The sequence below is a fragment of the Mustelus asterias genome, chromosome 20, assembly GCF_964213995.1.
Source record: "Mustelus asterias chromosome 20, sMusAst1.hap1.1, whole genome shotgun sequence".
NCBI classification, from domain to species: Eukaryota; Metazoa; Chordata; class Chondrichthyes; order Carcharhiniformes; family Triakidae; genus Mustelus; species Mustelus asterias.
The window spans coordinates 41,510,740-41,538,734 of NC_135820.1; the positions used below are offsets into that span (position 1 = coordinate 41,510,740).

The following is a 27,995-nucleotide window of genomic DNA, read 5'->3' on the forward strand; positions in this document are numbered from 1 at the left end:
GGTTTGAATCCCGCTACAGCATCTGGTGAAATTTGAACTCCATGTCGATTGTCGTTAAAAACCCATCTGGCTCAATAATTTATTGCAGAGCCACAACAGTGTGGTTGACTCTTAAATACCTCGTGAAATGGCATAGCAGTGAAATAGCGCTCAGTGCGAGGGCAATTAGAGATGGGCAATAAATGCTGGTCTCGCCGGCAAAGCCCACACTCCATGAATATAAAGAAAATCTATTCTCACATTTGAAGAATGGCCCCTGGTGAGTTATCTGGGACTGTGATCTTGTCAGAATTATTGCCTTCAGGAGAAAACGTTTGTGACATTGTCACGTGGATATAAACATTAACTACGTCTTGCATTTCTGTGGCAGCCCCTGTTCAGTGAGATAGCTCAGAGCACATGACAGGCTGGAGGTAAATGAGTGGAGATGAAGTTGAAAAAGGTCTGGTTCACTGGAAGCATGCTCATGACAAAGAGTATTAAGAATGCTTTTTGAGCCAAGGATTGAGTTGGCTGGCAGAACAGAAACCAGAGCAGAGAGTTATCGTGCTGGAGGAGTGACTGGATAATGGAAGGGACAATGATGTTTAATGAACAAGTTCCCTCCCATGATTTTGCCAAAAGAAGTGACTATGCTTTGGGTCTCGGGTTTCGCTTTGATTGCTGACTAAATTATTTACTAGTTGCTGTACGTAGCTAATCCTGGAATTGACGTTTGTTTTTATTGTCAATGATCCCGAACAAGACAGTTTCTTCTTTTTTGCTGGTAAATTTATTGCTTGGTTCCTGGTTTTAATGTTTACAAAAACAGTTGACATTAATCACAAGTTAGCATTGTCTCCAACAATTTGTTTGGAAATGGGTTTTAGTGCTAAGATGTTGTTTTCCATTAAGCTGACGGAATATACAATTGACACTTGGGACCCTTGGGTTGCATGTCATGCATACAAGATAAACAGGATGGTCAAGGTTGATTAGCTTGAGAAGATCAGTAATGAAAGTCTGAACATCCTCGGGTGTCCAGGAAATTTTTCCTGAATCTTAAATCTATGTGTCAGCTACTTAATTTGGAGCATGTCGCCAAATTTCTATTAAATACAAGTCCAGAGGATTTGTTGTTATACTTTTCATTTTCAGCAACACAACAAAATGATAACATTTGTCAGCTGCCAGAATGTCACAGAGATTCAAAATTGACATGAGCACATGCATATGTCATTCCACAGAAAATAATGAATTTACCTCCCAACTGTCTTCATCCATCATGAGTGAATTGATCATTCGCTTAGGATAATCCTTCATTTGACTAACTTGAACCTTTTGTCATAACTTTATTTCCGCTCCCCACCCCCCAAAAAAATTTAGAAAATATTTTGAAAGCTACTGTACAGTCTATCCATTCTATATTTCAAGCTATGTATTTTTCCACACTCTAGCCAATTTTATCCATATTTCTCAATTTATCAAAATGAAATGACGTGGTAATGAAATAAATGCAGTGTAAATGATTTTACACTTTAAAGCCTGATACAACATGACAGCGAAACACTTCTTATGAAAAGGGTGGACCACTGATTTATTTTCACATTTGGCCTCAGTATCCCTAGGCCAGTGAGGTTGCTATCCAGCAAACCAGTGTTAATCATATCTGAAGATAGGATCAGGATCAATTGTGAGGTTCAGTGTGGCTGTTAAATTTCGAGACTCACAACCTAGGCCTCTAATAAATAACCTTCTAGGTGAGAGCTTCTGGCAACTATAGATTGATTACTCAATGTGAATTATCACTGAGTGAGGGTTAAAATTGAGAGTGATGGCGTGTGTGTATATATTTTACACACACACACACGACGCACACACATACACGTATAAAAGCAATGGAACAGACTAAATGTCATGGGCTTAGTGTATTTTGAGGATTTAGATAATTTGCACAAATGATTGATTTGAGTCTCGTAAGTATCCAAAATACTCTTAACACACTTTCAGCCATCTGCGATCGTAATTTTGTCTTGAAGCATGCATAAAATAAATGCATCTGCTTTTGCTTCTCCAGAAGGTTTAGTAGGTTTACCGCACTACCCCACATGGAACTCAGCGATTTTAACCTCTGAGATCTCTGCTGAGTTACCTGAGTTTGGGTGATCTCAGGGCAACACTTGGGATACTTTAAGTTTGTGCTTGAATAAAAGAGGGGGGAAATCAGTTCAGCTTCCATCGCCAGATTGTTATCCGGTGATCATTGCTGGGAAATGTGTACATTCCTGCTCTTCCGAGTGAGGAGAGGATGGTGATTAGGTATGATCACCCATTAAGGCTGAATAGCTTGTTGACGCTCGCTGTCTAGGCTGATGCATGAATAATGTGCATCCATGTGAGGTTATCATCTGTGAAACCATAGCTGAGCATGTTTCATTGCCTTCAGAAAGGGAGAGAGAATTGAAAGAAGAGCAGGGAGATGGGGAAGGAACATCACTTGATGACGCAAGTATTTTTAGGTAATCTTATCCAGGTCTATTACATGAACAATTAATTGTACCATGGTACGTATTTGATGTCAGGACTTAATGTTTGGTTAGAGGAAAATGTAGAGAATCCTTGATGAGCCTGACATTTGTTGCTTCAATAGCAAACCACAAAATGTGCCTCTTGTCATTCAGATTGATTTGATTTGGGAGAATCTCTGTAAATGGAGTCAGGTATTTGATATTTGCCATTTGATAGCTTTCTATCTAACAATGCATTTTGCTCCATCACCATGTTAATCAACGAAAATAGATCTGAGGTTTGGAAATGGCTCTGTGGTATGAAACATTATTCGAATCAGAGTTCAGTTGCATTCTGATAAGATTGCTTTTGTTTTGCAGAATATATAATTGAGCTTGAGAGAACTGATCTCGACAGAGATATGAATTTTGTCAGCCGAATTTAGAGGCTGCTTCATCTGGTAGCAACAAGACCGCACCAGGAGTCTAGACATAGACACTTGCTAAATTTACACTGAACGATGTGTTTTATCGGTTTAGTATTGCTACAAACAAGGAATCAGTTGCAATCTATGGTGCACACCATGTGTAGAGAAAGTGTAGTTTCTTTCATTCGTATATAAACAGTATAATATTCAATGCAGATCATTGAAAGATGCTGCACAATAGTGTGAAATATAAATACCACAATATATAATGGATGGTGAAGAAATAGCTAGCAATGGATCTGGGTATGATGCTAGGTTTGACGTTTAATAAAATGAGTAATGTGGTCCCAGCAATTAGCATCTAGTTTTTTTTAGTTTATTAGTGTCACAAGTAGGCTTACATTAACACTGCAATGAAGTTACTGTGAAAATCCCCAGTCCGCCACCTCCGGCACCTGTTCGGGTATACCTGAGGGAGAATTTAGCATGGCCAATGCACCTAACCTGCAGGTCTTTCAGACTGTAACTTCACAGTAACTTTGTACCCAGATCCATTGTTAGTTGTTTATTCACCATCCATACGGGAGTGCACTCATCCTGCACGGACCAGCTGGCGGGAGTATTCACAGACATCTTCAACCTCTCTTTACACCAGTCTGAGGTCCCTATCTGCTTCAAGAAGACAACCATCATCCTGGTACCAAAGAAAAGCCTGGCAGTGTACCTTAATGGCTATCGCCCGGTGGCTCTGACATCCATCATTATGAAGTGCTTCAAAAGGTTAGTCGTGGCACGAATCAATTCCAGCCTCCCAGATTGCCTGGATCCCTACAGTTCGCCTACAGCCACAACAGGTCCATAGCGGATGCCATCTCCCTCGCCCTGCACTCAACCCTGGAACACCTAGACAACCAAACCACATATGTCAGACTCCTATTTATCGACTACAGCTCAGCCTTCAACATCACTATTCCTACAAAACTCATCTCCTCTCTCTGCGACTGGATCCTGAACTTCTTAATCCACAGACTGCAATCAGTAAGCATATGCAACAATACCTCCACCACAATCATCCTCAACACCTGTGCCCCACAAGGCTGTGTCCTTGGCCCCTTACTATACGCCTTATACAGACTATCTTTGTAATCTCTTCAGCTCTTCACAAACTCTGTATTTCCATTTCCTCACCATCATCACTGGCAAACAAACCTTCAACTGTCCAAGTGTCACTTAGGAATTCCTCTTAAAGCCCTCCATTGTCTAAACCATTCTCTTAAGAACCTGCAAAAGAACAACATCTGTGAACATCCTATCCTCTCCTTCGACTGGATGTACTTTTTTTTTGTGCCCCTGTGAGTCGTAATGGGATGCTTTCTCCATTGAAAGCATTAAAAAAGGCAAATTCATGCTGTAATTTATTCTGAATAAGCGGGTCACAGACATGTAAGAATGCAGTTTCTTTTCTCAGTTTGTGTTGACTTAGTCAATCCCAGGACATTACAATTGGCATTATGTAGCCCTTGGTTTTGTCGGGAAATAGTTTCAAGGTTCGAGATACATGGTACTATTGAGTAACCATGCTAGAACAGGTTGTGGTGGATGTCAAAACCGACTCATTTGTGATGCTGTTATGAAACATATTGTCGAGACTCATAAATGAATGAATAATAGATGTTTGGTTGAGGTGTTTAGCCAGTGTGCATGAACTGTATCCTAGCAAGGACTCAAGCAAGGTGAGAAGGGAGGGGCAAGAATTTGTGAGGAAAGCAGAAAGAAAAGATGTTTTGACTTCATCTTCAACAATTTTCCTTTCCTTTATATTCTTCAGCAAATATAGCCCTCAACAAGCAGTCCCTTAGCAACCAGACTACTAACAGTAAAGAGGTAGCTTGACGTTAAAGCAGTCCCACAAAACCAAATTACGAGCCAAATTGGCTGCCGTATTTTCCTTACATTTGCAACCATGACAACCAATACAAAAGGATTTTTTAAAGCTCCTTTGAGATCGTCATGCTTCATAATATGTAACTGAATCAGGTCATTTTCACCCACAGTAAGTTTTTCTCACTTTCTGAATGTTTTTCTGACTCTAATTTAGAAAGTTCTAACACTCATTGCTTTGAGAGGAATTGCTATCTCTTAGACCTGATATTAAACCAAGGTTTCATTTACCGGCTAAGGTAAATATAAGAGATCGTATATCACTATTCAAAGAAGAGCAGGGAATTTTTATTATTCAGTTGTGGTAAGGTCATCATTTACTGCCTATCCCAATTGCTCTTGAATGTGGTAGTGTGCTATTGCCTTCTCGAATTGCTGCAGTTACTGAGATGAAGGTGCTCCTGTTGAGTAGAGAATTTCAGTATTTTGCCCCAGTTGTGATGAACGAAGGATCGCGTATTTTCAGGTCTGGATTGTGTGTGACTTTGAGGTGGTGATGCTCCCATGCACCTTGTACCTGTTAATTCTCAGATACTTTCAACCAGTTTACTTACTCCAAGGTTTTACCCCGGTGCCCTTATTTGCAAGGTGGACAAAGGACAAACACAAGTAAAGATTCAACAAGTTTATTAATAATAACACTATTAACCCTTAAATTACCCACATAAAACAAGAGGATACCCCAGATTCAAGTATACTACCCGTAAAGGTGGTTTGGTTAAACTGCAGGCCCGATTCTCTGAGTCCCTCTGGTCTGTCGTCACGAAGGTGAGTCTCGATGGCCGCTTCTTCCTTCCTTCCTTCTCTGGTCAGTTTTCCGAATGGTCACGGCTGCCTCTCCTGTCGAGTCTTCGCTCCTGTGTGCCTCTGAATGTGTCCCTTTATCCCCAGCCTGCTTGCCTTTCCAGAAACTTCTCTGGCTTCTGGCCAATTAGGTCCCAGGAGGGGGTTCCAATACCCAGTGGGTTTCTTGATGTCTGCCTGACAGGACACCAGGGTCCGCCCCCCAGGTGTCCATCTCCATGTTGTTGAACTTGTTATCAGGTAAGCTTTCTACAGGATCTCTTGGTGACAGAAAGTCTGGCCCGATCTGGGCTTCTAACAATAGACCGATGCATTTCAATGAGGTGCCATGATCTCCTGCTAAGTCTCAAGTAGAGTGTAACGACCTTTGATGGGTGGTTGATGGGTCAAGCCCAGACACATTTGTGTATTGTACAATTGGCCTGCCTGAGGTGTGACTGTGTTTGATTTCAAAATGCCCAATTCTTTAATTTAGGATATCCAATTTTATCAGCCTTAAAACTAGGCCCTGTTTATATCACCACAACCTGCTGCCCTTGTTTTAATAGATAATTGAAGTTGCCACTGTAGGATGTGTTATCAAATAAGCCTTCACGAGTTGTTGCAGTGCATCTTGTAGATAATTCCTAATTTGTAAGTTTGTATGATGCATACTGCAGCCCTAATTGCTAATGGTGGAAAGGGTGAAAGCTTAAGATGGTGGGTAGGGTGCCAATCACTCGGGCTTCTTCCCTGAATGGTGTCAAGCTTCTTGAGGTATTGTTAGAGCTGCACTCCTCCAGGCAAGTTGGGACCATTCCATTGCACTTTTGACTTGTGTTTTGTAGGTGGTAGACACGCTTTGGGTGTCAGGAGGTGAGTCATCAGCCCCGGTCTGCTCTTGTGGCCATAGTATTTATGTGGTTGGTCCAGTTAAGTTCCTGGTAATCGATGACCCACAGGATGTTGATGGAGGTGATTTGACTTTCTTAATGCCATTGAATGTCAAGAGGATGTGGTTAAAGTTTAAGAGAAAGTGAAGAATTATGTTTTTCTTGTGTACTGGCCCATATCCCTCCCTCTACTAACACCACAAAATAAATTAGCTGTTTGTTTGCTATTTGTGTAATGTTGAGGTGTACAGATTGCTTTGTATTTGTTAACATAATGGCCTAGAATTTGCTGTACTAGTAACAGTAAGTATGTTAGCATTTGCCATTATTCCTGGGCAAAAGTGACGACAGCTTCTTCTACATCAACACATGCGCAGTCAAACACAGAAATCTGAAAGTTGCTGTTGCATTTCTGCAATCTTCACTGATGGAATCTGCACAGAAGTCATTGTCATGGCACAAACAGTGGCAAATTACCTGCTATTTTTACTTGGGGCCGAAAAAAGTGGGGCTTCAATCAGCAGTAATTGATTTTTTAAATTGTGGATGAAATGGTAATTACAGCTGAAGAACTGCTGTAATCCTGAGAAAACTAATTTGATAGGTGTGGAGCCTCATTCCATCAGAAGAAAATTAATGTGGAATACTTTTTGAAAAAAATAGTTTCGCTGTTTTGATCTTTTAGAATCATAGAATTCCTACAGTGCAGAAGGAGGCCATTTGGCCCTTTAAGTCTGCACCAACTCTTCAAAAGAGCAGCTTACCGAGGCTTACCCCTCCTCTGCCCTGTCCCTGTAACACATGCACATTTGTCATGGCTAATCCACCAAACCTACACATTTTTGGACACTAAGGGACAATTTAGCATGGCCAATCCACCTAACCTGTACATCTTTGGACTATGGGAGGAAATCAGATCACCCAGACGAATCTCACACAGACACTGGGAGAACGTGCAAATTCCACACAGTCACCCAAGGTTGGAATCGAACCTGGGTCTCTGGCACTGAGAGACAGCAATGCTCACCACTGTGTCACCCAAATGCAAATCTTCTAATCCCATGTGCACGTCTCAATCTCTCTTTTGCTTTTTGTGTGATGATTTAAATGTAATTTACTTTTCCTGTTTCTTATTTCCTGCTCTGCTGTCTGCATGTGTCAGTGAGGATTGTTCATGAAGCTGACACCAAAAGAGCAGAAATTTTGGCTGAGAAACTCGCTAAAAGTATTTTGTAAACTGCACAGGAGGTGAACAGCAAAACAATTCCTTTGTGTCTCGCAGTAAAATCCAGGCCATTAATAGTGACTGACCTTCAGAATTAATCCATTGGTTGTAAAATGCTTTGAGGCATTCTAATGACATGTAAATAAATATATTTGTAATTCCGATTATGCAGAAAATTTGATGGGAAAGTATATGTGTTCAGTTTGACTTGATAATTCAGTCAAAATGAACCTAGACTTGTACTGTACTGCAGGGCAACTACTGAAAGATGTAAGCAGTTTGTCTAGCTCTGAGGCGCTTGCTCTTACTCTGCAGTACACCATCACCTGCTTCTGGTCTGTGTGTCATTCAATGTACCCTCTTTAGCCTATCTTATTCCAGTCAAATGGATTCACAACTGCTGCGACTTGCCGTGGGAGGAAGTTGTGACACAAAGTGTTGTGAGATGCTGGGTTCTGGGATTCCATTAGAACCTACAAGCTGGTCCTTGGGGGTTTCCCGATAAAACAGGAGCTGAACTGACATTGGATGCAAGACGCTCCCTCAAACAGAGTGTGCATAGCTAAACACAGAATCACGGGTGCATGCATGCATCTTACCGCTCTCCAAGCCCAGCAGTCTACCTTGCCTAACTTACCCACTCATGTAGTACGTTTTAATATTTGCATGCGAGTGGGTAAGTAAGGCAAGGTAGACTGCTGGGCTTGGAGAGCAGTAAGATGCACGCATGCACCCGTGATTCTCCACACACACAATTACTGATCTTTGTTAGTCTATCAGGAGGAGTTACTTGCCAATGGAAGCTAAGGTTTTCTCAATAAGGAGGGAGAGGAAAGGTCAGAGGAAAAATCAGCCAGCGCTTCTCTTGGGTTTCACCTCTTACAAGTCTGGGAGCAGCAATGCCCAAGAGGACGTATGACAAAAGGGACAGAATGTCCAGAGAAGGCAGATTCATGTTTTGTCCTGATATCTTGAATGTTAGCATTCACTCAATTTGTAAAATGAAGCCCTATTTTTATAAACAGAGCTGTTAAAGAAATGGACAACAGATTAATGTACAACAGATTAATATTCCTTCTATTTGCACAGTTTCCAACCGGTTGTCCGAATTTGGTTTTGAACAAGGATATCAAATGTATCTACCCAGTACGAGCAGTGCAGGTCAAGTTTCTAATCCATCCCTGGGACCTACCAGACCCACTCCAAAAAAATCAAAATCCAATTCATCATCTCAGAAGAAACTAACTTGCTGCTATCCAGGTATGTATGGAACCCTTTAACTGGTTAATCATCTTCAGGAGTTCTAGTACTCAGAACTAGACTTTCAGCTTATAGAATTCCAGTTCTGATGATTATATGTGGACTGAATAATAGGGATTAACTGATTTAAATGCTGGCTGTGTGGCTAAATGAGGACAGCCTAAACCGGGATGTTGGATTTATGTCACATTATCAGTAACCCCCACAACTTTCCCCCTGGTCTTGCAGAATCTCACTAGCTGTTCTGTCTGGAGACAATACACATCTCTTTAACCTGTGTTGAATGCTCCCTCCACCCACATTGTCTGTACCTTTAAGACCTGGCTGGTTGTAGAGATTCGCATTCTAATCAGTATTCTGTAACTTGACTTCTGTGTCTGTGCACTGTTTGAGAGCACATTTCCACTCCATCTGACGAAGGAGCAGTGCTCCGAAAGCTTATGGTATTTGCTACCAAATAAACCTGTTGGACTTTAACCTGGTGTTGTGAGACTTCTTACTGTGTGTGGCTAAAACCATTGCCTCTGTGACAATAATGTCAGAGACTAGGAATCCTGCAGTGTGTAACTCACCTCCTGACTAACCAAAGCCTATCCACCATCCACAAGGCACAAATCAGGAGTGCGACAGAACACTCTCCACTTTGTCTGGATCAGTGCAGCTCCAACAACAGTCAAGAAGCATGACACCATCTAGGACAAAACAGCCGGCTTGATTAGTATCCCATCCACAAACAGTCACTCCCTCCACCATGGATGCACGGTGACAGCAGCATGTACCACCTACAAGAAGCACTGTAGGAACTCACCAAGCTTCCTTAGACAACACCTTTCCAAACCTACAACCACTACCATCCAGAGCAGCAAATGCACTGGGACACACCACCTGGAGGTTCCTCTCCAAATCACTCACCATCCTGACTTGGAAATATATCGCTGTTCCTTCACTGTCACTGGATCAAAATCCTGGAACTCCCTCTCTAACATAACTGTGGATGTACCTACACTACATGGCCTGCTGTGGTTCAAGAAGGTAGCTCACCAACACCTTCTTGAGGGCAATTAGGGTTGGGTGAGACCCATATCCCATGAATTAATTTAAAACATTAAGAAGTCTCTACCGATCACAATGCAATTTTGCCTCTTGTTCAACACGATTAAGAAATAGAAGCTGTACAGTGGCAGATGATGGAAAGTAATTCTGCACAAATATACTTTATGTATACATTAATGAATGAGTTGCGGATGGAATGTGTCTTATTAAGTTTATTTTTTGTATCTACAGTTCTACACTAATTACTTTTTTAAACTTTTAATTCTTATTTAAAATTGATATATGAACATATAAAGATATCATAGTAAACAAGCACTGTATAAAATATCGTTGATCTTGGCCATCTTTACAAGGTAATGCAGGTTTCATTTGGGTTCTTAAACTTTGACTGTCCCTCTGCTTGAGGTACCTTGGGAACATGCACAAAAACTGGAGTAGGCTACTTGACCTCTCCAGCCTGCCCTGCCATTCAAGCTGATCTTCTACCTCAACTCCACCTTGCTATGCTATCGTCATATTCCTGAATTAGTACCCAAAAATCTATCGGCCCTTATTGTCTTGAATATATTTAATGATTGACCACCCGCAGCTCTCTGGGCTAGAGAATTCCAAAGATTCACAAATCTTGAGTGAAGAGATTTCTCCTTATCTCAGCTCTGATTGTTTATTCTGAGATTGTGACCACACCCCTCCCCCTCTGTTCTACTCTCTGCATCCAAGGGAACATTTTCTCGGTATCTGTCAAACCCTTATAGGATTTTATGCTTCAATTGGATCACCACTCATTTTTCTAAATAGCAGGAAATACATGCCTAGCCTGCTAAATCTCAGAGGACGATACCTCATCCCAGAAACCAGCCTGATGAACCTTTGTTGCACTCCTTCTAGGACAAGTATATCCTTCCTTAGGCAAGGAGTCCAAGCTGCACCCAGTACTCCACGGGTAGAATTTCGAGGATGATAAGCAATATGGTGCTCATCATCCCGTGGGTTGGTGTCTAATGCACAGCCGCTGACTCTCTAACTCCCACTACCATTTAATGCTCATTTGAGCATTGATTGGGCAGTGGGCTGGCCTTGGAAAGACACCCCACCCCGTGAGAGCTTTCGGCCAATCTGAGTGGCTGGCAGCTCTTCAACCTGGCCAGGCACAGTGCGGCTGAGGCCAAAAGTGATGCTGCAGCACTGTGTCTGGATCTGCGTCCTGGGAACTTGGAAGAGGCAAGTCCTGGGTGTCTGGGGGTGGGAGGGTAGGGGACTCCCAGGAGGTTCAGGGGGGTGGTGATCATGGCATCAGGGAATAGGTCAGGGTGTTGTGGTGGGGGGGTGGTGGACATAGAGCTCCAATAGCCAGGGGGGGAGGGCACCCCAACTCTGAGGAGAGGAAGGCCCCATCCCCACTTTCCGCCCGAAATTAAGAAAGGTGGAAATGTCTGTTTCCCACCCTCCCCCAACCTGCCAGTCTAAAAATGGAGGCTGGCTGCAATAAGGTCCTAAAGTGGCCACTTACTAGGTGAATGAGCGGGTTTCCCACCCAAGGCCCTGCCCAGCCAAGCATGAAATTGTGTCTGGGTTTGGGTGCGTGGGTTCTTGGGGGAATCCCATCCATTCAATCTCCCCCCCCCCTCCCACTCCCTTCAGAACCTGCCTTGGGGAGAGCATAAAATTCTGCACCAGGTGTGGCCACATCAAGCCCTGCATAATTATAGTAAAACACCTTCACTTTTATACACAAATCTCTTTGTATGAAAAGCTGACATATCTAACTTCCAAATTACTTCCTGCACCTGCATGTTAATTTTCTGTGATTCATGAGCAAGGAGGCCCAGGTTCTTCTGAATGCAAACATTTCCCAGCTTTTCACCATACAAAAAATGTTCTGCTTTTTATTTACCAAAGTGGATAACTTCACACTTCACCACATCATGTTCCATCTGCCCTGTTCTTGCCTCACTCTATTTAATATAGCTCTGAGTTTCTCTCTGCACCCGTCCCCTCCCCCCACCCCCCCAACCTTACATCCTCACCTTACTTTGTGCATGGAATTGGATGCAATGGAACCGAACCTTTAACCCATTCATGTCCCTGTAGAGGCAGAGTGGGTAGTTTGTTATGAGGGGCCTCGGACCTTGTGCAAGATTCAAAACTCTCTTCATAGCACACTGTGTCTTTCCAACTTCTCAACTTGGATACCTAGTAAAATGATTAAGAAGTTGAAGCTGTACAGTAGTAGCTGATGGAAAATATGCTTTCCAGGCAGTTGCTTGTCTGGACTCGCTTTTGTTGAGATTAGTTCATGTTCCACATTGTGCTAAATATATTAATTTGTAAACATCATTGTTCATGCAGCAGTTGGATTATTCTGACAACATTAATAACTACCACTTAGTCAAAATTGTTTTATCCTAACTGGATTTTTAAAAATCTGGTCCTGAAATTGTAACTGTAGCTTGGACACTTTTCCAGTGAAACAGCCGGACGCTGGCTGAAGCCGGGATCTAATCCATTATTGCCAGACTTTCCGTCTTTATAAATGACTCAGTGAAATTTCAATAGAGGTAAAGAAGACAACGCTTTCCCTGTTCCTTACCAGCATCAAGGGATAAGGGTAGAATTTGAAGGCTAAATCTTGACCACATGTGCCTTCAGTGAAAGTCTCGTCAACTGAGAACTGGAGTGTGTTCTACTAAGGACCTTTCACTGGACCCAAGAATATTTCAAAGCGAGATTACCATAAAGCAGAAGTTTGCTTGTTCGTCGAAGAGAAAAAGAAAGTAGATTACTTTTCATTGAGCTCTTCCCCGTCTTGCTTCTGCCTTTGAAGAGTCATGGCACCAATCAGAGTTTCCCTCGCAATGAATTGGGATAGGTACTATTGATGTATGCATACAAGTGTAGATCACTTGCTCCAGTATACTGAGCAAGAGTCAGCTGCTGAATCCTCAGGAGAGCCTGAGAGGATTGTTCCAGGTAATGTGGAGAAGTTGTATACCCTACAAAAATCCAATATAATGTATTTTCTTTGCCACTAGGTTGTGCATTTAAAACATCCCATGGAAATAAAGATTTAGATCGACATTTAAGAACTCACACAGGTAAGACCTATTTGTAGTAGCACTACTACCTACATTTTGTGAATTTCTCTCCAAGCCAAATCCAACTGGTAAGGAGTCAAAACCCATGGTTTTATTATCAACCTTTAATTTGAGTCTGCGTATGAAGGAAAAATTTGGAATACATTTCAAAGTTCACTGTTGACTCTGCCAATACTTGCCTTTCCAAATAAAAATTAGAAACCCTGTCCTACAACACCTGCATTTTCGTACACTTTGTGGCCCCTCCCTGTCCTTCCAGCAGATGTTAGAGTCATAGAAACCCTACAGTGCAGGAGGAGGCCATTCAGCCCATAGAGTCTGCACCGACAACAATCCCCCCCCCCCAGGCCTTATCCCCACAACCCCACACATTTACTCCGTTGATCCCTCTAACCTACACATCTGGGACACTAAGAGGCAATTTAGCATGGCCAATCAACCTAACCTGCACATTTTTGGAGTGTGGGAGAAAACCGAAGCACCCGGAGGAAACCCACCCAGACACAGGGAACTCCAAACAGACGGTGACCCAAGCCGGGAATTGAACCCAGGTCCCTGGAGCTGTGAAGCAGCAGTGCTAACCACTGTGCCACCGTGCTGCACTGTATTAACTCCAGTTGGTTGAGAAACCATCTCATAAGCTCTGCCAACCCTTGCTGACCAATGCTAGACCTTGGACAATGATTGTTGGTGGGCTGTTCAGCTACTGGGGGCTACCTGAGCCCAGTTCTGCCCTGTCCTCACTTAGCACCTACCTATTTTCATTATGCAGAAGTTGTCAGTGAATTGCAGTCATGATTGAGAACTCATGCTGACTGTCATATCCCTAGGTCAGGAACACTGAAGTCAATTGAAGGACTCTTACCTACTCATCAAATAGAATCAGCTAACTAAATACTATCTAGAAATCAAACTGGGGACCCTCAACCTTAAATGACCCAGAAACCTGATGCCTTTTCCATCTCTGAATGACTGGAGTCAACATTCCTGGTTTTAGCTAAAAAGCTTTTTCTAACACTGGGGATGTGTTTTTTTAAATGGCATTATATACTTTACTCCATTATACCATTTTTTGTTGGTCATCTGAGAGTGGGAATAGGTTACCACATGTGAGGTGGTTTTGCAATGGAATGCATACCTAATTTTCATTGTGGAATTTTGCCGCAGCTGTCCCCACATTATCCAGGAAAGTCCTCTCCCTTCAAGCATCTGTGTACTGTCCCCCCCCAGGGAAGCAGGTGAATTCGCAGTAAAAAGGGGGAAATTTAAATATGTTCAGTTTGTACTTGCTTCAGCTCTACTCAGCCCTAACTATCCCATGCATGGGTAGAGGGAGTGGATGATCCATGGCATTTTTCTTTTGCCTATTTCTCATTTTCAAAATGTCACTAAACTGTTCCTTCAAGCTTATTGTAGCTTATTCTCGTAATGCTCAAAGTGACTGCTATTGCATTTTTACCACGCGTATTTTCTGAATCTGAAATCAGGTTGCTGCAGCCAAGGTGAAAATATTCTTGAGGAATATTCTACCTTTTTCAACCAGTGCCCTCAAGCTCCTGTTGTGCATTGATTGTCTCAAACTGTGCCCTAACTAAGGCTGATCAGTTAATTAGTGGTCATAAATATCACTTCTGACTTGATTCCGATAGTTAACTGAATGTTTACCTCACCATCAAGTAAAATGACTGCTGCAATTCAAGTAGCGCACATTTATAGAGGAAAATGCAAGGTTGGGAAAGACCAGTAGTGCAGTCCAGCGGCTCAGGCCCAAATAGTCCATCAACACAGGCTCAAAAGTTTTTTTCCAGGATGTTTTTGTGTTTAAACTGTGCTCTTTTGCAGGTGAAAAACCCTTCAAATGTGACATTTGCAACAAGAGGTTCAGTCGTCTGGATAAGCTAAAGATGCACAATCGTTCACATACTGGAGAGAAGCCACATAAATGCCAGCACTGTAACTATGCAGCAGCAGACAGCAGCAGCCTGAAGAAGCACCTCCGGATCCATTCTGATGAGCGCCCGTTTAAGTGTCAGATATGCCCTTATGCTAGCCACAGCTCGAGCCAGCTCATTATTCATCTCCGTTCTCACACTGGTAAGACTGCTTACTTGAGGTGCAATCCAGATTGAAACGACATGCGTAAAGAGATTGTTATGAATTGAAAGAAGATACAGTAAAGCAGCTTGTTATAGTAACTCAATGATTCAAGCCTGCACATTGAACCTTGACACATCCTAACACTCCGGGACATTAATCAAATGCATACAATGAGTTTTGTTATTTCCTGTCTCGTTTTTAGGGAAGGCACCCAACCTGAGAGAGAATAATGCTCTAATAACCTAGCTGAGTTAAGTTATTGGTTTCACTTGGACACAGGTGGGACTGAAAGGTTAGACCTGAAGTAACACCCTCAGCCTGATTCATCAAAAAGCATCGACTTCAAATGGTTCAGAGCCATGGGACGGAATTTTCCTGTCCCGCCTGCCACAGGAATCGTAGCAGGCGGGACACAGACCATGCAAAAGTCCGTTTACCTCAGGCAGGATTTTCCGACGGTGGGGCGAGAGTGGCTGGTAAAATCCTGCCCTTGGTCACAAACCCATTTAATATGATGGACCTGATGCAGTATCCTGACATTTTGCTGACATTTAGCGTAGGCCACATTCAGCAAAATAAAAATAAAGATAAAGCACATTGTTACTCATACTGGAATGACTGCTTAGTCAAGGTGCAAGCCAGATTGAAATACATGCATAAAGAGGTTGTTATGAGTTGAAATAATACAGTAAAGCAGCTAAATTTACATGTAGATTTTATTTGCTTCCACGGTAGACACCCCTTAACTTGAACCATTGCATTAATATTTGGAGAGATTGACTGGGCTGAGGCTATTTTGAGGCTCTCCTCTTTTCTGCATCTTAAGATCGCCAGCTCTGAGAAGTCTCCTTTGCGTGCTGAAAAACTCAAGCTTCTTCAGTCTTTTCTCACACTCCGGACAATGGAGATCCACCTCTTTCCATGGCAACCAGAACTGGATGCAGTATTCAAAGTGCAGTTTGACTAGAGCACTTTCAGGGTTTAACTTTAACTCAAACAGAAAATGCTGGAAAATCTCAGCAGGTCTGACTCTACCTGTGGAGGGAGAACAGAGCTAACATTTTGAGTCTGGATGACTCATTTAAATTCGACCTTTTATATTAATTACTCTATACACTCCTTTCCTGATCTGTTACTACAGAAATATACAAACTATAAACCACAAAAAGACGTTACAAACTATAAATGATAGAAGTAGTAAATACTTATCTGACCTTACCTACTAAGCAATCAGCTCTCTCCCTTATAGCCTCTGCTGCTGCAGCAGGGCAAGACCACTCTCTGAAGATTTCAGGAGTTGGAAAGCAAAGAAAAAATGCAACGTGTTCCCCTCCGCACCAAATTCCCACTGCACTCCAAATTCCCGATACCCACACTTTCTCTGGCTGTGTCTCACTCATAATGTGTAAATACTCTTCCACTGCTCGTGTGAAAAGCTCACTTGATTGCTGCTCTGCATTGGTTGATCCTGTTTACCATTGGGTTTACAAAGGTGCGAGGTTAATCGTCAACTGTTTCAACAACATTTGCAGTAAATTATATGGCACCTTTTTTTTTGTCCCCTTTATTGTATGGTGCATTTCATTTGCCTGCTTTCAATTTTATGCATCATTGTTGGATTCACCCACATATCTTTGTCCAGCTCATTCTGGAAGTTCTGAGCTTCCTCTTCTGGGTAGCACTGTTTCTCCCAGTTTGGTAGTTTCTGTACATCTAACCATTTTCTACTGACTTTCTGATTCAAGTTGGTTTGTACAAATTACTAACCACAGTTATTGCAGTAATGAGTCTTGAGACAAATGGCCTTGATTTTACCGGCACACCCACCCTGAAATCGGTTGGGGCGAGGCTCGCAGAATGGCATTCTCATTGGCCTTGGGCGCAATCTTATGAGCCTCGGGCTGGCGTGCCGGTAAAATTCTAGCCAAATGACTCTTTACTTTCCACACTTTGACATAACTCCTTCAAGACATTTCCTCAGCTTCAACTAGGGTGTCCTCCGAATACTTCAATTTGCCCACAATTCAACTTGCCAGCACACCTGTCAGAAACAAGTAGGATCATTGAAATTCAGCACAAATGGGGTTTGATGATCATGTTCCATTATCATTTCAGTGACATCAACCAAGGAGCTCACTGATTGTTCAAACCACCCGCTACTCAGCAGGACACAGCCTGAACTAGTATTATGGAACCAATAGAAAATCATTTATTTGGCATTTTCTGGGCAGCAAGATGAGCAGAGTTCCTCTCTCTGCATGTCACTGCTAATATTTCTCCTTTCAATAATGCCCTTTTACTTCCTTTCTCAAATTTTTTCTTTTCCTCCTTTTCATGGGACTGCATTCTTACTTTCTGTATTTTCTCCAGTTCTTGCAATTCCTGATTTAAAATCCTCATTCTTGGGTTCAAATTCCTCTGAGGGCTCACCCCTCCCCACCTCTGTAACCTCCTCCAGCCCTACAACAACCTTTTGCCTTCTTCTGATTCTGATCTGCTACGCATCCCTGATTTCCATCGTCCCAGCATTGGTAGCCTTGCCTTCAGTTGTCTAGGTCCCAAGTTCTGGAATTCTGTCCCTAAAACTCCTCTCTTCTCGATGCCCCCACTTCTCCTTTAAGACATTCCTTGAAACCTGCATCTTTGACTAAGTTTTAACTAAAGGCATGCCTGATTCATAACTTTAAATGTGGACTCCATTCTTTTTTTATATTCATTCGTAGATTGTGGGCTTCACTGGTTGGGCCAGCATTTATTTCCCATTCCAAATTGCCCTTGAGAAGGTGGTGGTGAGCTGCCTTCTTGAACCACTTCAGTCCATATGGTGTAGGTAGACCCACAGTGCTAACAGGGAGGGAGTTCCAGGATTTTGGCCCAGCAACAGTGAAGAAACAGTGATGCATTTGCTAGTCAGGGCAGTGAGTAACTTGAAGGGGAACCTCCAGGTGGTGGTGTTCCCTGCCCTTGTCCTTCTAGATGATAGTGGCCGTGGATTTTGAAGGTGCTGTCGTAGGATCCTCAGTGAGTTCCTGCAATGCATCTTGTAGATGGTACACGCAGCCACTACTGTGTGTCGGTGGTGGAGGGAGCGAATGTTTGTGGATGGGATGCCAATCAAGTGGGCTGCTTTGTCCTGGATGATGTCAAGTGTTGTTGGATCTGCAACTATCCAGCAAGTGGAGAGTATTCCATCACACCTGACTTGTGCCTTGTAGACAGTGGACAGGCAATGGGGAGTCAGGAGATGAGTTACTCACCGCAAGATTCCTAGCTTCTGACCTACTCTTATAGCCACAGTATTTATATGGCTAATGCAGTTCAGTTTCTGATCTATGCTAACCCCCAGGATGCCCCCAGGGCAGCACGGTAGCGCAGTGGTTAGCACTGCTGCTTCCCAGCTCCAGGGTCCCGGGTTCAATTCCCGGCTCGGGTCACTGTCTGTGTGGAGTTTGCACATTCTCCTCGTGTCTGCATGGGTTTCCTCCGGGTGATCCGGTTTCCTTCCACAGTCCAAAGATGTGTGGGTTAGGTTGATTGGCCAGGTTAAAAATTGCCCCTTAGAATCCTAAGATGCATAGGTTAGAGGGATTAGCGGGTAAATATATGGGGGTAGGTCCTGGGTGGGGTTGTGGTCGGTGCAGACTCGATGGGCCGAATGGCCTCCTTCTGCACTGTAGGGTTTCTATGATTTCTATGATGATGCCATTCTCATTCCTTGCAGTGTTAATTTCACAATCTTTGATCCATTTGGTTAAGGAGGTGCACCATCGGTTGCCCTGTTCATTGGGTCTCAGATGCCCTTTTACCTTACTGTCCTATCATTAGCGTGCATTTTCAGTGACTTAGTGAGACTAGGTGGGCTGAGCTGAACGCAGCAGGAGAAAGTCCAAAATGGCAGTTGCGTTAGATGCCTTTCTGCTGCAGAATCTTCCTTATTATCCTTTTGCTGAGTTATCCTATAAGTCTGTAAAGTTTAAATTTAAATAAACACAGCTTAAGGTCAGTCAAAGTTTGTGGGTTTATTGAGGGAAGTTTATAGGTTGGAAGGTGCTTTGAAATTTCTGGCTTCAGTTGTTTTAAAAGTGGAATGTACCATGTTTTACAATATTGTTTTAATACTTTTGAAGTGTGGTGCACGAAAGACAGTATTCATATCTGTACAATAAATTTGATAATGGCAGTCCCATAAAGAGGTGAATTATAAATCGTGTCAAATAAAAACTGGAGTGAAGCCAGTATGCTGTGACTGAGTAGCTAAGCAAGCTTGTCATAGAATTCCTACAGTGCAGAAGGAGGCCATTCGGCCCATTGAGTCTGCACCGAACACAATCCTACCCAGGTCCTATTCCCGTAACCCAACATATTTACCCTGCTAATCCCCTGATACTTGGGCCAATCAACCGAACCTTTGGACTGTGGGAGAAAACTAGAGGACCCGGAGGAAACCCACACAGACACGGGAAGAATGTGCAAACTCCACACAGACAGTGGCCTGAGGCCTGGCGCTGTGAGGCAGTGATGTTAACCACTGCGCCACCGTGCCGCCCTTTGTCCTTGGAACTTTGCTCAGGACAGACTTCAGACATCCCAAATTTAATTCGGGACTTGTACCAAGTCAGCAACCAGAGCAATGAAAGGAGTAGTGTTAGCCCAGGGATGCCTGACCATCAGTCAGGGTTCCAGTTCCTGATTTCTCTCGAGGGACAAGTGCAGGAAGTGTACACTTTTGAGAGACTAAGGGTGGAAACGGGCTTGGCCGTGACATCTCACAGTCACATGGTCTGCCAGCACTTGTGTTAAAGCTCATACGTGAATTAATAGTTGCTTGACTGAAGGACTTGAGGGCATGCTGCAAATAATGCTGTGTTACAGCATAGTGTCAGTACCTCTAGGAGGTGAAGTCAAAGAAAGAATGGAAAAACATAAGAAGCTCCTGGGGGTTACATTTTCCCAGTACATTAGTGTTCACACCTGAGAATCTAGGGGTTTGAAATGTTTCTGATTTGCCATTAATTGAGTGGATGTTAACTTTTGCCCATGGGTAGAATTGAGTAATGAGTTCTATAACACACTTTACCAAGCAAACCGTTCTTTGCTTGTTAAAGAGCAATTAACAAGGAACGTGCAAATTCATGCAGGCTTCATTTTGTTTCCGTATAATTTCTCGCATTGAAAACTGTTTAATTTGAGGTGATGGCAAAATGCCAGTGGTGAGCATTAGGGTGGTTTTGCACAAAGGAGAAGTTTTTTAATAGAATTGGCAACAAGAGCATCACAAAGTCTGTCAGTGCTCAAAATGTACGAGGAGCCACAGGGGCATTGACAGGATGAGATCATGACCTGATATGCTCAAGGACCAAGGTCCTTCCAATTACATGATGTAGCACAACTTGCGTTGATTTCCCTACCTGGACCTGACCAAGGAACAAAATATAAAGTAGCTAGGCTGTGTCAGACATGTATTAGTGCTTAGGTGTAACTAGAGGAAAATGTCAGTGAATGCAAAAGTAGCTGTAATGCTGCACTTCAAGGCAGAACTTCGGATCATGCAGAGCATAAATCGAGGAATTTTCAGTTTGCCAATGCATCACAGAATGCACAGAATCCCTTCCTTGTACATCAGATTCAGTTGTAACATGCCACACGAGTTAAAGACCAAATTTGATCTGTTGTGTTGCATTCTCCACAGACAAGATGCCTTGTGTGGAGACGCAGGCAGTAACCTTGCCTTTTATCAACAGAAGTTGTCATTTCTTCCTAATGTATGGATGGATTCTGGGAGATTTGGGCTTTCTGCTCCATAATATGACTGATCGGATTTTTGCTGAACCACCATATTCTGCAAGAATGTTTGGAAGGAATAAAATATAAACATTCCCAGTGTTTTGACCATTATGGTTGTGCCTTGCAAAATGAGCTGGAGAGAACTAGTTAAAAATGTTACACAGTGCTGTCATTAAAAGTCAGGCACATACTTGATACAAACAAGCTGCAGCTAGGTTCCCCACTATTTGTGCCTACATGAAGTCCCTGCACCATGCCAGGCAGTGACCTTATCAGATTTTTTCCTTTTCTCGAGAGCCATGTATTGGCTTTCCTCTGCTTTGTTTTGACTAGACAATTAAATATTGTTTTCCAATTATTATGCACTGAGTAAATTGGTTCTTATATTAAAGTTTGCAGCAATATTTGTTCATGCTCAGCATATGCTTGTATCACTATAAAAGTCCATTTGTGAACTACGTTTATTGCAGTGCATCCTTGTGTTTTGTGAGCTAATGATTAGTGTCAATTTCAATGCATTACTCCACGTCATGACCAATTGATAGTATGTATGAAGCATTCCTGTGACATGTCCTGACAGTGTTGCCAGCATGGACTGGGCATATTCCAGGAGACAGTGGCAGAAGCAACGCCTTCTCCTAGAGCCCATCCTTACATTAGGATGAAGTGACAACTTCTGTTGATAAAAGGCAAGGATACTGCCTGTGTCTCCACACCAGCTGGCAAATGACAGGTAGTAACTTGAGCTACATACACATCACCGTGTTTCTTACTCCCACTACAACTGGAGGCCTAGTCCAAAGTTGGGGCCTTGATCATTCTGCGCAGAACTGTTGTTGCAGGATCTCTGAAACTCATCTTTCATGCATGCCTGGGCATATTTCCATGCTGGCCTGCTTTATTTCCTGGACTGTGAATCTGATACCTTAATGTAAGTTTGAGAAATGTTGCAGCTGTGCACATTGCCCATGTATCTGTTCCGTAGTTGTCATTGTTACTGCTCGTTATTACTGCAGGTAAGTCTTTGGCATTCTGAAGTTCAGGCAACCTCTGTTAACCAGTATTGCTTGATAAATCTAAGATCAGGTGGATACAAGTTCAATACAGGCCAGCCCATGTCACCTGGTGCAAATAAGGCCGGTTCCCTCATTTCATCCATGACCACAACCATGCTGCATGGCCACACAGCAAAGGCCCATCTGTTCTTCGTCCATCACGTCTGCCTTTCTTTCTCTAACATCAGTGATTCATACTATGTTGTTTTATCAAACACTCTAATACCTACCAAATTGTCTGTGTGTCTGAACTGCCTCGAATTCGAGCGGTTATGGGTGTCAGAATGCTGAGATGAGAGTTCCTCCTCCTTGGTTTATTGCATTCCAGTTTAAAAAGAAATGACAATGGAATGAGTAAATGGACATTGTTATCCGTTGTTACAATAACAGCACTGATGGTTTAGAAATGTGAAAATATTAAGTTAAAGTTTATTTATTAGTCACAAGTAGGCTTACATTCACACTGTAATGAAGTTACTGTGAAAATCCCCTAGTTACAGTTAGATCAAAGGGGGAAAGAAGCTGAGTAGCACGTTGAAGCTTTTCACAATCAGCATTTTGCTCAATGCTACTTTGCTATCCTCCTGACTGGAACTTTGCCCAGGACATGCACCCCATTTTTAAATGTGCCACAAGTGAGCTGTTTAGAACTAGGACAACAACCAGCTGCAGTTGTAGGTTATTCTCCCTTCACCACCCCCCTCTCCCAATCGTTTCCCCTTCTCTTTGCAAGAGCATCTTACCCAAGCAGCCTTTCTTTATGTCTGACCATGGACAAGTTGTTTTATTGTAGTGGGAATCCCAGTCGGGCACAATTCTGTTCTCGGCATCCATGTACGTACACATTCCAGCAGACATCACTCCATAGTGGGCACCATAGCTAATTCTGCCTCTGCACAGACTAGGGAATGGAGGGCCAGCTGCAGCGCCCTCATTGCTGCTCAGCCGAGCTCTGCTCCCGACCCTGCCTTCAATCTGTAACTCCTGACCTTTTGACTCAGTATCATACGGGGCAGGGCATTTACCAGTATGGCATTGGAGTGCCTTAATTGTAAATAATTCTGCACTGGTAAACAAAGAACTCTGTTAGGATGTCAGTTGTACTGTGATCACTCGCTGGCAATTCTGAAAAGCCACACGGGAGGCAAATAATTATACGGCAGATATGAGGTTGCGCTGTGACAAAGCAGCAGACTCTGTTTGTGCAAACAGCCATTTCACAGGAGTAACATGCTGAAGGCACTATGAGTGAAATGCCAGGGCATATGCCTCCAGTTGTTACTTATACAGTGTAAAATATTTTAGACAGACTGTTTATGTGCAAAGCCACAGCTGGAGTTTGTCAGCGCTGAAGAATGTTTATGCTGCCACTGTACCCTAACGAGGACCCATGTGTCCAAATTTCAAGCACACTTGTAAATTATATTGCAGGTATAATAATGAGGCAATTAGTTTAGTCACGCATCACAATCATTAAAGAATCCATTAACTGACTAAATAAATGCAAATAGTATCAGCTGTTCCTATTGTGCAAATTGTGTTCTCTCAGGATTAGCAGGGCTTCATCTGACAACATTAAAGATGCACAGGATTTCTGTAATAATAAAAATGATAGGAAAATATATCCTGAGAAACAATAGATGAAGTATTTAATACAAAACAATGAGCAAAAGCTACAAAAAAGAATCTGCCATTCCAGAAGCTAACTATTCTGTGTCTCATTTTAAACAGAAATATGAATGCACTCTATTTGCAGCAAAAGGCCTTTGTAACTTGTGACAACAGAGATTTGCTGATATGTAAATTTATTTTTAAAAGCCGGAAAGCTGAATTTTTTGCAGCTATTGTTCTATGAGATTGTTATCTCTTTCAAATCTATTCATTTGCATCAAAATTGTGTTGCTTTTAGCTAGCCTTTCCTGTTCTCGCTGCTGTGTGCTCTCATGTTTCTCATCTTTTGATTTTTATTTTGTACAGTTTCTTTGTTTATGTACTGAGATATTCCACCTTGCTGTTCCCCTAACCGAAAAGCCTACACAAACTGCCATCCCTGTCTGTTCCGTTCTCGGTGCCAATCCAACCATTTTTTCTGGTCTTTAGATACAATGTTCACTGTGCACAGAGTCTTCCTGCTGTGGGCATTTGGACTCTTGTATGATTTGATGTCGTGAGGGCTGCTAACATTTGCGATATAACATGCATGAAACAAAAAGAAAGGGAATAATACATTCCTTGGTTTTGAAAGATATTGGGTGGGATTTTCTGGTCACGCTCGCCCCAAAACCGGAAAATTCCACCTGAGGTCAATGGACCTTTGCATGGTCTGCCCCCCCTCGTTATTGGCCCAGAATAATCAATTGAATTAGTCACATCCTATCTCTTAATGGTGATAAAAATTGACCTATTGAAATAAGTAAATCTTTTCTTTGTCAATTAGTTCCGAACAGAGCCTAAAATTGAGAAGAATAATTCAAAGTAAAATATCTCTCACAGACTGCCACAATCCCTCTATGATGAAACTATTTATCCTGCAAGTGCTGAATAATGAAAGCAACAAATCTGAACGTCTTCAGAATGGCGTAGAGTTAACTGTAATAAAAATAGATTGCATTTATATAGCACCTTTAACATGATCCACAGGGCATTCAAAATAACATCTGACACCTCACCACATAAGATGATATTAGAGCAGATGACTAAACATTTGGTCAAAGAGGTAAGTTCGAAGGAGTATCGGTAAAGGGGCGAAGAAGTTTACGGAGAGAATTCCAAAGCGTAAGGCCATGCCAGCTAAACATGTAGTTACCAGCATGGAGCGATTAAAATTTGGGATGGTCAAGAGGCCAGGATTAGAGGAGGGCAGAAATTTCTAGAGGGTTTTGGGACTGGTAGCGATTAGAAAGATTGGGACGTGTAAGACCATGGCAGAATTTGAAAGCAAGGATGAGAATTTCAGTTGTAAAATGCACCATTTTTAATCTTGTATTTACAACTTTGCTTTCCTCAGGTGATGCTCCTTTCCAATGTCAGTTGTGTAATGCCAAATTTAAAATCAACTCGGACCTAAAGAGACACATGCGCATCCACTCTGGTGAAAAGCCCTACCAATGTGGCTTCTGTAATTACCGCTGTGCTATGAAGGGCAACCTCCGATCTCACATCCGCGTAAAGCACAGCATGGAGAACACTTTCAAGTGTCCACAGTGCGATTTCCAATGTGGGAACAAGTCTACACTGCGGCAGCACACAAGGACCCATCAACCAGATAAGCCAATAAAATGCTTGCAGTGCAGCTACTCCTGTGCTAGTAAAGGATCTTTGAAGGTGCATGAAAGAATTCATTGTGAAGATAGACCTTTCAGGTGCAAATTTTGCGCCTTTGATTCAAAGCAACGTAGCAACCTTCTTATGCACCTAAAAAAACATCATATAGGTAAGGATAAGGTGAGTGCAGGGAAGAAAGATGTTGATGGACAAAAGCAAGGCAGTTCGCGGTTAGTGGTCAAACTGGATGCCAAAAAGCCTTTTAGATGTGATTTGTGCGACGCAAGTTTTGTCAGAGAAGATTCACTGCGCAGCCATAAGAATCAACACCGTGATTTGTCCCACAGTAGTGATAACAATGCACTGGCAGTTTTACAGCTGCAGATTCATCATGAGGACCAAACCAATGTTCCTTCGATGTCTAATCACCTTCAACCAAGGTCAGTCACATCCTTTAGCAAAGGAGAGGTGAAGATTATAGTTAACCACCAGCTGAATCCAGCTGACAGCATTGTTCAAGAAGCCGTGAATGAACATCACACAATAAGAGATACTGTGGTGTCTGATTCAGGACACCAGAACCAGGATGGTGTGACCTCTAGTAACCAATTGCAACTTTTGCAGCAGGTCAGTTTGATTGCTCCAGCCCAGCAAACAATATCGCAGAATGAAACTGAAACAAGCTCATCTTTAGAGCAGGAGGCCACTTTACTTAGTCCTATCGATCCGAGTGCTACTGACAGTCTCCATCAGGCACTGATGCAAACCACGGCTGTTGCTAGCCAAGCATCTTCAAACAGCCAGTCATTCATCACTGCTTCTACAATCAACTGCTCAGATCTAGATGGCTTAAATGCCCTTATTCAGGAAGAAAGCAGGGAAGTCACTGTAGTTAGTGATGCTAGCCAGACTGTTGCAACCTCTTCCTCATCCTCCGCATCACCCATCTTCTCTTCCCCATCTCCTCAGTTGCAGGGACCTAAACAGACTTATCCTATTGTTCCAGCTGAGGCTCCATCCAGTGTCACCTGCTCAGTATTACAGATTCCATCTCATAATTCTTCACCTACTGAATTCCCGTCACAGCCCGAGGAAACAAACAGCCTTTTGGTATCCAGCATTGGCATCAGCACTTCTGGAGTGATTATACAGAGTCTTCCAATGGTTGTTTCATCAACGCAGCAGCAGCCAACTGATGACCCGCTTTCTGAGCGGGCTTTCTACTCTGATTCCAGTGCTGCCACAACCTTAGTGCTACAGGATACATCTCAGCTTTCTGACAGACAGACAATGCATCTTACCTCTAGTGGAGACGGCACACAATCCTCCTGTTCTGTAACTGAAACTCAAGGGTGGGCAATGTGAACTCAATATGTTATCGATCTGGGTTCTGAATTGGATTCTGAATTGGATTCTGTTTGACTAAAATGCAGTGATGAAGCAGAATCTAATGTTTGTTGACTTCTGTAGACAGGTATTGTACTCTTATTTGGGCATGACTGTCTTGCACAGTAGATCATTAAGATGAAATCCTTGAAGAACAAATTATTTCATTAATAGTCATCTGTGATTTTGAACGAGCTTCACAGCTTTGATGATAGTTAACACAGATCAGATTCCAGTCTGAACCTTAATTAATGTTTGCAAAGATTAACCATTCTGTGCGTGGGTGCTTCATTATCTTAAGTACATTATGACAAGAGTGCATTGCAAACTAAGAGGATAAGCAAAATTATTAGTGAATCACATCCTGAACTATGAAGTCTCTCTTGGTTTTCCAATGATTGAATAGCTCATTATTGAAACAAAACATTCTTATCGGGGAAGGAGAAAGATAGAGTGAGGGCCCACAGAGTTGTGATTTCAGTTTGTATGGAGTCATCTGGCCATAACTGAATCAGCAACTTTACTTCCAATCCAGCTTGCTTTCTTCTGCAGGTAAAGATGTCTGTGTGGCTATCACTGCAGTGACTTTAACCATTCTACGAACACAAAAAGTTAGCCTGCAGATTCGGCGCATAATTAAGAAGGCAAATGGCATGCTAGCCTTTATTGCAAGGGGACTGGAGTACAAGAACAAGGAAGCCTTGCTGCAACAGTTTTGGTCTCCATATCCACGGAAGAATATCCTTGCCTTGGAGATGGCATGGTGAATGTTTACTAGATTAATCCTTGGGATATGAGAGTTACCCATAAGACCATAAGACAAAGGAGCAGAATTAGGCCACTCGGCTCATTGGGTCTTCTCCGCCATTCATTCATGGCTGATATTTTTCTCATCCCCATTCTCTTGCCTGTTCCCCAGAACCCCTGATCTCCTCATTAATCAAGAACCTATCTATCTCTGTCTTAAAGACACTCAATGACGTGGCCTCCACAGCCTTCTGCGGCAAAGAGTTCCACAGATTCACCACTCTCTGGCTGAAGAAATTCCTCCTCATCTCTGTTTTAAAGGATCGTCCCTTTAGCCTGAGGTTGTGCCCTCTGGTTCTAGTTTTTCCTACTAATGGAAACATCCTCTCCACGTCCACTCTATCCAGGCCTCTCAGCATCCTGTAAGTTTCAATAAGATCCCCCCTCATCCTTCTAAATTCCAATGAGTACAGACCCAAAGTGCTCAACCGTTCCTCG

General features: G+C 42.6%; 2 protein-coding genes across 5 annotated transcripts in view; one reads left to right on the top strand and one right to left on the bottom strand.

The window, feature by feature from the left end:
• The window catches only part of cyp24a1 (cytochrome P450, family 24, subfamily A, polypeptide 1), a 105,289-nt gene extending 88,237 nt beyond the window's left edge, over positions 1-17,052 (bottom strand). Inside the window, exon 1 of one of the 3 annotated variants that reach the window (XM_078236436.1) lies at positions 17,029-17,052. The gene's annotated coding sequence lies outside the window, so the exon portion shown is untranslated. Of the gene's footprint in view, positions 1-16,480; positions 16,661-17,028 lie in introns of those variants that run through there. The other 2 variants (XM_078236435.1, XM_078236437.1) reach the window with 2 other exon arrangements.
• The window catches only part of zfp64 (zinc finger protein 64 homolog (mouse)), a 73,152-nt gene extending 45,360 nt beyond the window's left edge, over positions 1-27,792 (top strand). Inside the window, exons 1-5 of one of the 2 annotated variants that reach the window (XM_078236433.1) lie at positions 8,636-8,733; positions 8,846-9,016; positions 13,102-13,164; positions 15,007-15,258; positions 25,108-27,792. In XM_078236433.1, the coding sequence (XP_078092559.1) occupies positions 8,890-9,016; positions 13,102-13,164; positions 15,007-15,258; positions 25,108-26,729 (2,064 nt within the window). In that variant the 5' untranslated portion in view covers positions 8,636-8,733; positions 8,846-8,889 and the 3' untranslated portion in view covers positions 26,730-27,792. Of the gene's footprint in view, positions 1-8,635; positions 8,734-8,845; positions 9,017-13,101; positions 13,165-15,006; positions 15,259-25,107 lie in introns of those variants that run through there. The other variant, XM_078236432.1, reaches the window with a different exon arrangement.
• The last annotated feature ends 203 nt before the right edge of the window (positions 27,793-27,995 follow it).